This window comes from Python bivittatus, unplaced genomic scaffold, assembly GCF_059951505.1.
Source record: "Python bivittatus isolate LINGU-HERP-01145 unplaced genomic scaffold, Pbiv_v1 ctg000980_np1212, whole genome shotgun sequence".
In the NCBI taxonomy this organism is placed as follows: Eukaryota; Metazoa; Chordata; class Lepidosauria; order Squamata; family Pythonidae; genus Python; species Python bivittatus.
The window spans coordinates 15,053,365-15,066,800 of record NW_028277125.1 but is presented as its reverse complement, the minus strand read 5'-3'; the positions used below and the strand labels follow the sequence as shown (position 1 = coordinate 15,066,800).

Below are 13,436 nucleotides of genomic sequence, written 5' to 3'. Positions count from 1 at the left end.
GTCTGGTTTAACAGAATAGATAGATAAGAAAGATTACATCGTTGTTCTTGAAAGAAGGCAGTGGAAGACCCCTTGCATGTTATTGCCAAAGAATCCCTACATGGCTGTGTCCATGAAGTCACCAAAAATTATACTTAGTTTGAAGGGGACTTTGACTCTGGCCCCTGGACATATCTTGAGATTGCTAAACTTATGAAATTTCAGTGCCCCTAATTATCTCTTCTAGTTATCCTGGAGAAGCAAATCCGTATCCCACGGTCCCTTTCTGTGAAGGCAGCAAGCGTTCTAAAAAGCTTTTTAAACAAGGTGAGAGTCTGTGCCATGTCTAGTTTAAAATTCCACGGTTAAATCTACATCTTACAGTTGCAGAGTTGAGAGAACAGTCTTTAGAAGAACCAGTGCCAGTGTCTGTTGTGGGAGCAGTTTAAAAGTATTTGCCCAGAGGTTTCATTTCATTTCAGTCTGTGTTTACTTGGAAGCAAAACTCACTGATGGAATCTGCTCCTAATTCAAGCATGCGTAAGATTGTAGTTTAGTTCTTCCTCTGGCTGCTTAGAGCCAGACTGAGAATGATGCTTGGCCCTGCATGGATGATTTGTGTTTAACATTTAATGGTATCGGGTAGAAGGGTTCCAATCAAAACCTGCCTCTTCTGCATGCTGTTTGCAATGGAAGAAAGCCAGTCTACTTCATGCCTCTTTGATCTTAGTTTTTGATTATTTGTGTGGCTCCCCCATATCCAGGCAAGGAATTGATTAGAGAGGCCTCCATAACCCTATCAATACCATCACCTATTTTTCAATGCAGGAGAAATGCAGTATTTTAGAGAGATCTTTCTGAACTATCATAGGTCAAGTGGAATGGCTGGTGAATAGAGGTAGACTTATGGGTTGGAGGTTCACGATCTCTGGGTACTTGTACAATTTCCTAAATTGAATAGTTACATAAAGTAGTAATTGATTGTTGTGTTAGAATTAAGGGTGAATAGCTTTAAAAGAAGAATCAGTAGCTTAAAAAATTAGACATTTATCATTCATCTCATTGATAATCATATAAGCATAATGAAAAGTTATACAAAGATCTCCCCTTTGAAGAAATCATAATTTTTCAAGGCTATTTTAACAGGAACATTACCTAGCTAAGAAATGGAAGTACAAAGATGGCATGGGGTAACAGCAGTAAGTTGTAAGTGAATTTGCCTTTATATTATAGGCTTATAATTGAGACATAACTTTAATCTGCAATTAAATGATACAAATGTACCAGCTGTCAAGCTTTGGTATAAGAACAGCAAAAAATAAACTTGTGATTCAGGGCATTGTCTGTGTGAAAGCACATGATGCCATAGGTTTGCTAAAAGTTAAATGGGTCTGGTTATAGATAGTAACTCTGCAAGAGTCCTATGTATCCACTTCAAAAGTACTCATTTAGCTTTTATTATTCAACTATATGTTTTGTTTTTTTTCGTTCATAGGATCCAAAAGAACGTTTAGGATGCCATCCTCAAACAGGGTTTGCAGACATTCAGGGACACCCATTTTTTCGAAATGTTGATTGGGATCTGGTAAGCATCTGTGGCAATACTGTTTTTAACAGCTTTAGATGCAGTGGATCTTCGTAATAGTGGATCTGACTATTTAAATCAGTCAGTTTCTGATACTGATAATAAAAAGTTGTTAAACACTTTGAGATTTCCCCACATAGTTGCCCTTTGATATTGCCATGTAGAACTCAGTAAGAGTCATATAAATCATTTATGTAAGGATCTGAGGAAAAGACAAAAGAAATTCAGGAGGAGGAAGCTGTTACATGAGGTTGTTTAGATTTTTCCTACATTTTTAAAAGAATTAAGAAATACTTCCTTTTTTAACACCAAATAACTATGACAAAATATTAACGCTGTTCAGTTTCCCAAAATTATTTCTAAAATCTGTGCACTACCTAATTCTTGTGCTGAGAATAAGCAGTATTTTGGAAAAAGCCAGAGGAACTTCTGCCATCTGGAGCATGATCATTTACGGGAGGGAGGGAGGAAGGAAGGAAGGAAGGAAGGAAGGAAGGAAGGAAGGAAGGAAGGAAGGAAGGAAGGAAGGAAGGAAGGAAGGAAGGAAGGAAGGAAGGAAGGAAGGAAGGTCAGATAAACCTCATTGTCCCATATTTTGCCTTTAATAACCTTGGAAAGATTACTCATTATTTATAAAAAGCTATATTTTAATGCTGAATGAACTTTATTTCTAGATGGAACAAAAACAGGTAGTTCCTCCATTTAAACCAAATATTTCTGGAGAATTTGGTCTGGACAACTTTGATTCCCAGTTTACCAATGAACCTGTTCAACTCACCCCTGATGATGAGTAAGTAAATGATTTTGGAAGTTAATACATCAAAAGAAATATTCTTTTGTAAACCTAGCAGCTCTCATGGAACCATAGCCTATGGAGTATAAGAGAGTTATGCATAAGCTTCATGTTCATAAAGTTTGAATGTTGGTTGCTAGGAATGGAGACAAACATCTTCCCTGGTTTATGGGCATCCTGAATCATCTGACTGACCACTTGGAGGCAGGATATTTGACTTGATAGATCCATGGTCTGATTGAACAAGGACCATTCTTCATCAGAAATGACTTTCTTAATGTAATGAATAGAAAGGCTGTTGGTAAATTGGGGGATTAAAGTCTAGTTAAATTTATTTCTGAAATCTAAGGTCAGTGGGGCCAATTTAATGTTTTGATCCTTTTCCAATAGTTCAGTATAAGAGACTGATACATGTAGTCCAAAATTATCTGACATCACTCCATGCAATCTTTTGGTTGGAGATTAGCAACTACCATATGATTCTAGCTGAAGATGCCATGGATTGATCCTGATGTTCTGCATCTGCCCTTCACTGAAGTAACTAAGTTACATGGGTGCAAATGAAAGTGCTTACCAAGAGTAAAAACACTTGTAGTTTCTCTTCACTTTAAAGTTGTCCAAGTATTGTAGATTATAGCTAAAAGATAAGATACCAAGTGATTTCTAACTAGAAACTGATTAACTGATAACATTGAAAGTCTTGCTTTTCTGCCACAGAGTAGATTGGTCTGATTTTTGGATGTCTGAAAGAAGAAATATACAGAAAACGAATACGTAAGGGAGACAGGACTCTGGCATGAGAGTCAAATAACAGTTAATAAAGCTGACATTTCTTGAGCATAATTATATTTAAATTTAATTATCATACATTCTTCTTCAGTGGTAATTTTTATTAAACATTTTGAAGAAAAGGAAAAATTAAAGGAAAAAACACCCTCATAAAAGAGGGGGAGAAAGGCGAAAAAGGAAAAATAAAGCACAAAAAGGATAAATAGGGAATTTACAGGCATCATAGGATAACATTTTCAATATTTCATTGATTAATTTTAAATAATTAAGTATACTATACCATTTTAAAAACTACATTGTTAAAACTCAAATAATATATGAATATCAATAATCAATGAAGTATAAATCACAAAATGAGATTACGAATTACAGTAATTTCTATCTGGGCAATTGAAGACTTTGTGTTGAGAGAAACCTGAATTTCGGGTGTAGTACAAACCCATGAATACAGTTATAGTCCAAAAAATGGTTTCCAAGTTGAATTAAATTGTGTGCCAGATTTATTTTGAAATATGAAATTATTGTGGACATCAAGGTGCATTTGCAGAGCTTAATTAGCCATTCGTCTGCAGAAGGAATTGTCTGTACTTTCCAATAGAAGCAGAGAGAATCCTTGCAGCATTAGCCATGTGCAAAACTACCTTGTGGAAATGTAAGGTTAATAATATTGAATTAAAAAATAGCGAGTTGGAAAAGAAACCCGGTTTTTAAAATCTATTGCATTCTATTTTAAATTATTTTTTTAATTGTTGAACTTGACAACATTCACACAAATACTGAAAAATTATCCAGTCTGGTTTTTATATTTCCAACAATTTTTAGAGAATGCACTGTCCATTTAAGCAATCAATACCGGTGGTAAAACATCAGCTTCCTCTAAGTGTAATTTAAATTCTTAAATGTAACGTTTTTGATGTGAAATTTGTTTTTGTTTTTTTAATTTCCATTGTTGCATATCAATTACCAATTCTGCATCCATTTAGTCATAGGTAGTTTGAATTGTGGTTTAGTGATAGGAGACGTGCTTAACACATTTCCTAATACCATAATAAAAGCAATGTTTTTAACTTGTGGGAAAATATGTCTGCAATCCTTTTTGAATCCTGCTAGCTGAACTGTTTGACCTAGGGCCTTGTTACAAGCTTCTTTCTTTGACTGCTATAATTTTACTTTCTTTTTAGAATAAAAACTTAATTTTGATATTCTTGCTCTTATTTTCAGTGATATTGTAAAGAAGATTGATCAGTCTGAGTTTGAAGGTTTTGAATATATCAATCCTCTTCTGATGTCGGCTGAGGAATGTGTCTGATTTCCTACTTCTAACCTGTGCCATCCTTTTTATTGATGTTTTTCCTGCATGGGTGAACAATGTTTCTGTTGGGAAGCAATTGATAAAATGCATTTGCCATCTGGTATGAACTTTACCATAACATCATTAACTTGCTGTAAGCTGAATACTTTTTATTGATATAAAAAGAAATGAAATAATAATAATAATAAAAATTATACCAAAATTGGAGTCTAAAACAAGGTTCTGGCCAGAAGTTGTCTAATATGAAATAAAAGATATCGCTGGATGTTCTGCTTCACATGTAATGTTACTTTGTGTTTTATAGATTTACTGTTGCATTAAGTGATGTTCAGTACATTGTGTATAAAGTGTGATTTTCTGACAACTAGGTTTAGAGATAGTTCATAAGACTGCTTATTTTTTCTTGTCCCTCCATCTTTCAGCTTTACTTACAGCATTGTCCAAATTAAACTACTTATGCTACCAAATTAATTTTGAAAACCCTGATTAAAAATGAATTGCAGAGTAAGAAGTATCCCCACATTGATTATAGTAAATGTTACGTCCACACAAGATAGCAGCTTGCATGTAGTATAAAAATCAGCTCCTGTTCTGTCAATGTCCTGAATTTATTGTGAGTTAGCTTTGTAATTGAGACCCACTGAATTTGGTGGGATTTGCTTCTGATTAAACTTCCCTAGAATTACACTGTTATGGCACTTGGGACTTTGGAACATCATATGTATACTTATTATCCCTTAAGAATTATGACTGAAGCCTTCTTATTTCTGTAGGCTAAATGAAAGTGGTACAGCAGTAACAATGATAGAACCAAGGATAATAGATGCACTGACATAGATGGTTCTATTGTAAAAGAGAATTTTCTTATTAAGCACATGTACTTCATTTTAATTTTCAGTGAAATCCTTTTGATACACTTATGTTATATAAATGAGTGTCTTCCTCATCTTTTTGGTTCAGAAGATATAGTGGTTAATTTAAACAAAAAAATGTCAGTAGTTGGGTCTTTTTGAGGAAGCAAATAGTATTTGTAGAAATAGGCAGCTAATGTTCCCAAATTAGACCTCGTGCCACTATTTTCATCATCTTAACGAGGACCATAAATTACACAATATATTTGAAAAGCTAGTATACTCCAGCTAATTTCAAGTTTAATGCAAAACACTACAATAGTTCAAAACCAAATATATCATATTTAGCTTTCTGTAATACAAATTAGGAGGGGTGCACATGGAGCGATGAGAGAGAAAGGTGACACCCACGTAACCGGTCACATCAGCCAAATCAGTCCTGGTGATCAGTGGGTGACACATGTCCCAGCCAGATCATCCTCGCAAATGCAAATTACTCTTTGGTACTGTGGCATTTATTGAATATTAGTGCATTAAGGGAACATTTGCTTATTTGAATAGTATGAATTATTTTGTATTATTCAAATAAAAAAAATTCATTCTTGTACTTTCATTATGATGTTAACAAGCTCTGTCATATTCAGGGTTCATCTAAACATCATTCTTTTAGGCCTGATAAGTTTTCAATCTGGTAAGTTATCTTTGATCATCTTTTGGGGTGAGCAGAAATTATTTCCATGGCTCCTTCCCTCTTCCTTTTCAGATTTCTTCATTACAGCAAATAAAATTAGGCTACTCACAGTGGGCTCGGTACAAAATGGTTTTCTACCAGAAGTACCTTGTCTGACTCGCACAATTCTAGAATAAAATTCTAATATTCAAGAATGTTCAGCTTCTAAGCACAAAATCAATGCATCTACAGACAGAGTTGTTTCTATTCCCATCCTGTAAATGTGTGTGTGTGTGTACGTGTGTAGTATATGTTTCATGTTGTGATATTAAAAACAAATGTATTTTTGAGGGGTTTTTTTCATATTTGTTTCAGACAAATGCCATGATATTAAAAGTGTTAATTTTAAAATCTTTTTATTAAAATGTAGAAGCTATTTTAAAATAATTGAATAGGAATTCAGATATGACAGCTAATGCAGCATGATGGGAAGTAGAATTTGTTGTTTTTTTGTATAAAAACTGTATTGGTGGATGTTTTCACTCAACTAGTTCTGTTGTGCGTTTCCTTCTTCTGTTGCCTTTGATATTTGTGTAACCATCTCCTGAAATTTCTACATACTTTTTCAACTGTCATTTTTAAGTTTCAAAATAAAAAAGCAGGGCTTTTGTTTATACCCTGTGTCGCAGTTCTTTGCACTCTTTCTCAAACACCCTTTGAATAACTACATTTACTATTTCTCATGTCAAAGAAATATAAACATTGGCTTTCGCTGATGGTTAACTCTGCTTTCTCTAGCAAGGAGCAGACATGTAGTGATGTGTATTGCCCTTAGATCAGTGTTGGCTGGCTGGCTGGCTGGGGAACTCTGGGCGTTGAAGTCCACCCATCTTAAAGATGCTAAGGTTGAGAAATACCTGCCCTAGATGTTTTTCCTATAATGCAGGGAAGGTGATCAGCCACTTCAGAGTGGTCCCATCCATGTCTGTCTACCTCCTCTGCAATAATCAAAAAACCAGTATAGGAGGAGTAAGGAGGCATCAGATGGCACCCACTGGCATTTGTGCTTTTGTTTTCCTTGGTTCATCGATACTGCAGCAACCCTCTTCACGGAGCTGCTCAAACTGCAAAAGAGAGTCCCCATTTGTTGACAGAAGTCCATTGCAGCGTAGGACGTGATGCGGTGAGAATCACAGTGTCCCACCAAACCAAGATAAGCATAGAACTCATGCTTACTCACAGCTACGCTCCTTTATTTGTCAGAGAGTAAACAATGATAATTTGGGTTATTGTGTGTCACACCAGTGCAGGGTATGAGCTACTTCCATTGCTATGTTCTCTGGTCAGTTGAAGCTGGTCAGTTGAAGTCCTGTATTTCCTTCATTAAATAACAGCAGCCTTATGGGAAGGTGAACTTTATTCCAGAGTACTGTTTCTGCACTTGGTATTTGTGTTTTGGGGGCGGGGGAGGACTAAAAACCATGCAGTGCCAATAGCAAATCTGCTACTTGTTCCCCTAGGGGTACTATGTAGCTTGCCAACACCACACACTGCTTTCATACTCACAACTAATGTGTTAAAGTATGCTTCATTAAGAGAAAGTGTGCATGCTAGATCACTTGTGGTGTGTGAAATTTATTTTGTACAAAAGTGAGAACTATGCACCATGAAAAAGAACAGGACACAGAACAGTGAAGTATCTAATAAAATGCCTATGTGCTAGCAACGGAACTAAAAACTTAATATAAAAGTGTATTTAAGTAGGCCTGGATTGCAAGATGGGGAAGTTGTAGAGGGCAAGATGTGTACAACTGAGGTCCAAAAGGAAATTATAGTAACAATGAAAAGCATTCCTGGTATAATGAATGGCTTGAAAAGAGATAGACTTTAAGAGAACTGGGAAACCCAGAATTTAGGATTGGTTGTAAGTCTAAGAAAGCTAAAGCTTTTCAAGTATTACTTGGAGGAGACAGAACGTACAAAATGCAGCAAAGAAGATCCTGTGTTATTTCATGGCAATGATGGGAAGTCCTTGATAAACCATTGCCTGTGAGGTGCAACTATCAATCTTTAACTCATCTCCTTTCCAAGAGGGAGAGTGTGCCTGCGTGCATGCATAATTGAAAGCAAAGTACTGTACCAATATTTGGCAATCCACTGAAAATTTCAAAAGGGAAAATTTGAAGGGTATATATCTACAAAACCTCTCAATGGGGTGGATCAATTTGAAAAGATCTGGCTGCATCCAGTGCACATCCCTAGGTCTGGGCACTGAATTTTAGAGTGAATATCTCAAATTATAACAGCATAATATTGGTAACACTAGTTCTCTCTACAGAAGCAGTACAATGATGCTAAGTGCCAAATAATTCAAAGCCATAGTCAAAACTGACTCTAAATTATGGGCTTTAAAAGATAGAGCTGTATTAATAAAACAAAAACAAAAATTCAATTAATTTGAATTAAATTGATTAATTTGGATTCCCCCATCCAAAGGCTCAAGCTTAAATCTGGTCAATAAGAACAGGTTGTCCTTGTCTTTTTGAAACATTAGATGTCTATAACTACCTTGCAGTAAATAACTTGCTGGGTTTCTTCAATAGGCAATGCTTTGATCCATTTCTGAAGTGACATTTAAGATGGGAAAAAAGCGGTAAAATATTGTAACTTACTGAGAGCTTTCTTCCTAGACCTTTCTGAAGGGAAAAGATCTTTTCAGTGACTGCACCCAAATAAAGTCAAACCTCTATCCAGCCTAGGTTCCTTGGCAACAGCATAGAAGTAGTTTGCTATTGTCTTTTCCAATAGGTTTTTCACCTTTTGAATCTAGCCATGGGTTGCCTTGAGAAATCTCCATTTACATACTAACATGCGCTAGGCCAGTTTAGCCTTCAAGCCCAGGTGTGGTCACTCAGATTCTCTCACCTGCTGTGCTGCATGAATCCTCGTATGCAGGCAGAGATTTAAGAAGCAATTTAGGTATTACCTGCCTTTACAAATACTTATTAGATTTGCTGTTCAGCAGTTTGCATTATCTGAGTTTCTCATCAATAGGTAGAGAATAACTTAATTTTGATAGGGTGTAAGAAATTTTCAGCAATCAGAATGTTCCCAAATGATAGTTAGAAACAGACATTAACATTGTGTGAATGTGTGCGTGCATGTACATACACGTGTGTGTGAACCTAACAAGGTAGACCAACACCATACAAGCCAGGACTAATTCTATTGTAACAGTTATAGTAACAGAATCTTGCAAGTCTGAATGTGCTTCCCTCCCTCACTTTATATTTGTGTGAACTTGGAAGTGGCTTGTCTGAGATATTTTCTCACATTATTTTCTTGCCCCGGACTCAAGCCCCTTTTATCTGGCTGTTGCCTTGGTAGCGGTTCTTCCCCCTCTCCTCCGAGGCCATTCCTTGTTCCCTCTACAATATATAATATGTCTACCTGTATATCTGGTAAGATATTAATAGTAGCAAGAGATGAAAACTACTTTGTATGATTGCTGTAACTATCATTATTTCTAAACACATGATGCTGTTTCTTGGTAACCATACTGCTAATAATAGGTAAGATTCAGGGTAACTTCCCTTGCTTAGTAATAAGCTATAGTTTTATTTAAAATCTGCCAGGAAACTGAGAAGGATGATGTGATAACAAATGAAACCAAGAATTTCATTTTGCAAGACAATTGCTTTCTGTATTGTTCTGATATGTTCATAGGTCTTTGAAGCAGAAGGTTCAGAAATTGCCTTAAAGACACATGCAGTGAAATGCTCATCTGAGGGATATCGTAGTTATCTACTAGATGTGGGTTAACTATATATTTGAGTGTTAGAACTACAGCACCCATCCTGTACTAGGGAGTGATAAAGGATTGTAAGTCATAAATACTGAGTAAAAAATAAAATAAGAAGGAAATCATTCCTGAACAGTTGCAAACTATTCTTTCTAGAATCAAATCACCTTTTCCTAGATTTATTATGGAATTTTTAGTAGATACTTGTTTTTCCTTTCTGCCCTAGTGTTTTAATTATGTACTTAGTTAATGTAGGAATCACATCTTTTTGTATGACAGATGTTTACAATGGGCATAAAAAATTAATTCATAAAACAGTGTGATAAAACTCTGAATCCATTTTAGCAGTTTGAGAAACAGGTTTGGTGTGTATGCTAACCAGTTTGACAGGAAGGTTATTTTTAATTTTTTGTACAACACTAGTCAACACCTTTCTTTCAACATGAAGTAATTTGGAATACCAATTTTCACTTGTGTATTAAAAATGCAGATCAGTTGTCTCGCTTTTCCTTTCGTGTGTGGGTGAGAGAGACATCACCTATCAGAAACCACATTAAAAAATGTGAAAGGTGAGCTATAAAGAGACCTTAAAATTGCTCTGTGGAATTTTCACTCTGTGTCACATAGAAAGCTCCTTAAAAGAACTTGTTACATTTATTTTATCTTGTGTGAGAACTCAGAGCTTTACAACTTTGCTAGCAATCCTCTGGACATAATGAAAGTTGTGGGTTTGAAGTTCTGATTATATAAATTACATTGCTTCCACCATCCATTTTCATTTGGTCATTCCCAGGGTGAATGTCTTAAACTAAGCTCACCAGCCAAAGCTTGTATGAGAGGAAGCTTGAATTTTTTAAAAAGTTAGAACCTAACAAAAACATACACGTTTGGCATTAGATGAAGTTTATTTAAGAGATTTATTATTCAGCTGCTTCTTGCAAGGTACTTATTTTGCAGTTCTATATTTCTCACTGCATTTCCATTCTTCCTTTTTTTTGTTGTTCAATTGTTAAGTCATGTCCAACTCTTCGTGACCCCATGAACCATGTCACGCCAGGCCTTCCTGTCCTTCACTACCTCCCGGAGTTTGCTCAGTTCCACACTCATTGCTTTGGTGATGCTATCTAGCCATCTCATCCTCTGCCGTCCCCTTCTCCTTTTGCCTTCCATCTTTCCCAGCATCAGGGTCTTTTCCAAAGAGTCCTCTCTTCACATTAGGTGGCCAAAGTATCTGAACTTGAGCTTCAGTCTCAATCTGAATTCATTTTCTATTTTTTCTTATGCAGTTCTCTGATCTCTTACCAAGCAATCCGAATCTCTTCTTAGATCAATCTGATTGGCATTTGCACACCTAACTTGGATTCACCTATTATCATCCATAATATGTATCCATTAGCCATAAAGTTCCACTGTGTTGTCTGTTTGCTTTGAGTTAAGTGTGATACATGAACCCAGCCACTGTTTTATGGCTGAGCAGGTAGCCTGAATGGGAACTCTACTTTGCAAGCACTGGCTTTTTTGCACTGAAAAACCAACCAACTATCCCCAGGGGCAATAGAAACAGAGGTAATTAGCATAGTATTACATCTCCTTTCCTCGAATGACTCAATTTGCATGTCACTATTTAACATGCCTGTTAATAGTTCAGCTGAAATTCTCAGCCCTTTCATCACTTCCTTCCTCTTTCCATTCAGCTTTCTTCCTGGCCTGACTCTGCCCTGCGAAGGTTCCTCACTTTACTTGGTTTCTCTCCATAATGAATGAGGCTGTACTACAAGCTCTTAGAAGTAAATACATAACCTGTACATTATTTCCTAAATAAAGCTTATACATATTTATAAATATGTAATATACAATAATAATTATATAAGTGATTAAGAATGTCTTTATATTATATACTAATTGTAATATTAAATATGTATTTATTATAAATATTATAAATATATAAATATTACATAAATATAATATATACTATATAAATATAATATTTATATTTTCTTATAAAAGTTATACACCCAATGTCAGCGTTTCTCTCTCCGTGCTATCTGCTGTCCAAAAGTATAAAGCCTGCTCATTATGCCTTACTTAACAAATCATGGTTAAACAAATTGTCATGATCACAATTCTTTCTATTTTAGGATGAGTTTAATGTTTCTTTAACAACTTACTTGTTTGCAGGCTAAGAGACCAAATTTTTATTAAATTTGTAGATTTACTTATTTGAAAATGAAGTGGATTTTCTTCCTAAGGCCCTTCAGAATAACTTTTATTTCAACTAAAAAATTAATGAAAAACTTAACTTTATCACAGTTACAAATATATTGACGTATCAAAATTACAGATGTTTTAAGATTTATTTCACAAGTAGTATCTTTTAATAGTACCAATGAAAATGGTCTTCAGTGATACAGTATGTCTGCATTATCAAAGTCCATCATAAAGCAGTAATGAAACATACGTAATACTCTAAGAAAATGTCAATAATATTTATTTATCATATTGTACCCCAGATTTGTTCTGGTTATCTATCAGCTCAGTGAAACTTATAGCTTGACTTCTTAAAACTTCTGTCACCTGAGGGGTGTGTTCACATGGTAACAACTATCAACTAACCATACCAGTAGAGTTCACCCAGCATAGTACAGTAATTTCTTTTTCAATGAGTCTTGCAAACTCAGACATTACTAAATTCATTGCAAATGTATTTCCTCAAATTCCAATGTGTTGCCTCTCTCTTCCCTTCATTTTCAGCAAAGGTTCCTTAAGGCAAAGATCTGATATTTTTGCTTAAGATACCCTGTATATTGATATATTGTTTCAGTCATTCTGACTAGTAATTGAGACCATGAGTTTTAGTCCAGCCTTAGGCACAAAGCCAGTTGGGTGACCTTGAGCCAGTCACTCTCTCTCAGCCCTAGGAAGAAGGTAAGGGCAAATCACTTCTGAAAATATCTTGTCAAGAAAACTGCGGGGACTAGTTCAGGTAGTCGCCAAGAGCCAACACTGACTCAAATTCCCAGAAATTTCTGGGGCCATGTGCATCCATAAGTGGATCATACATTTAATTGTGATTGGAGCCTACACAGATGTTTGAGAAATTTACAGGAATTATCCTTAAAAGAGAGAATGCTGGTTAACAATGAACCCCTCCTCCCCCTCTATATTATTGCAAGTGTACTGTATATTAAAAAATATACATCTATATTAAAAAAAAAGGCTTACCAAAGAAACTATTTCTGACTATAACAGCTTTGGGGAAAAGTAATACTGTAATGTAGGATGAAAAAGAAAACTTATTACAAGTAAGTTCCAACTTTATAGTCAGAGTATATATGAGCGGGTTAAAGGGTGATTGCAAGCTAAATAAAAGAGAATCATGGGATTTTGACCAGACCACCTAAAAACAAACACATCAAGGCAGCTTATCAGGAGATAATGTTAGTTGGTCATCAGGAACATCTGAGTCACAACGCCAACCACAGGGACTCTGATAGCTTTAGGTAATGGTAGTGGGAGGGGAGTCGTCATTTGGATTTTTTTGCTTCAGGCAACTAATTTCGGTGAATGCTTAGTTTTCGAAATGGCAGTAGAGAGTCTGATTTAGCCTTTCCCAATCAGGTGCTCTCCAGATGTGCCAGGACTGCAACTCCCAGAA

The 13,436-nt window shown here is 35.6% G+C and overlaps 1 protein-coding gene across 1 annotated transcript in view; it reads left to right on the top strand.

Annotated features, from left to right (window-relative positions):
• Window positions 1–6,653, top strand: part of PRKCI (protein kinase C iota) — a 36,765-nt gene extending 30,112 nt beyond the window's left edge. Inside the window, exons 15-18 of the mRNA XM_007432653.3 lie at window positions 227–306; window positions 1,475–1,564; window positions 2,239–2,354; window positions 4,368–6,653. Of these exons, the coding sequence (XP_007432715.3) occupies window positions 227–306; window positions 1,475–1,564; window positions 2,239–2,354; window positions 4,368–4,455 (374 nt within the window). The 3' untranslated portion in view covers window positions 4,456–6,653. The remainder of the gene's footprint in view (window positions 1–226; window positions 307–1,474; window positions 1,565–2,238; window positions 2,355–4,367) is intronic.
• The last annotated feature ends 6,783 nt before the right edge of the window (window positions 6,654–13,436 follow it).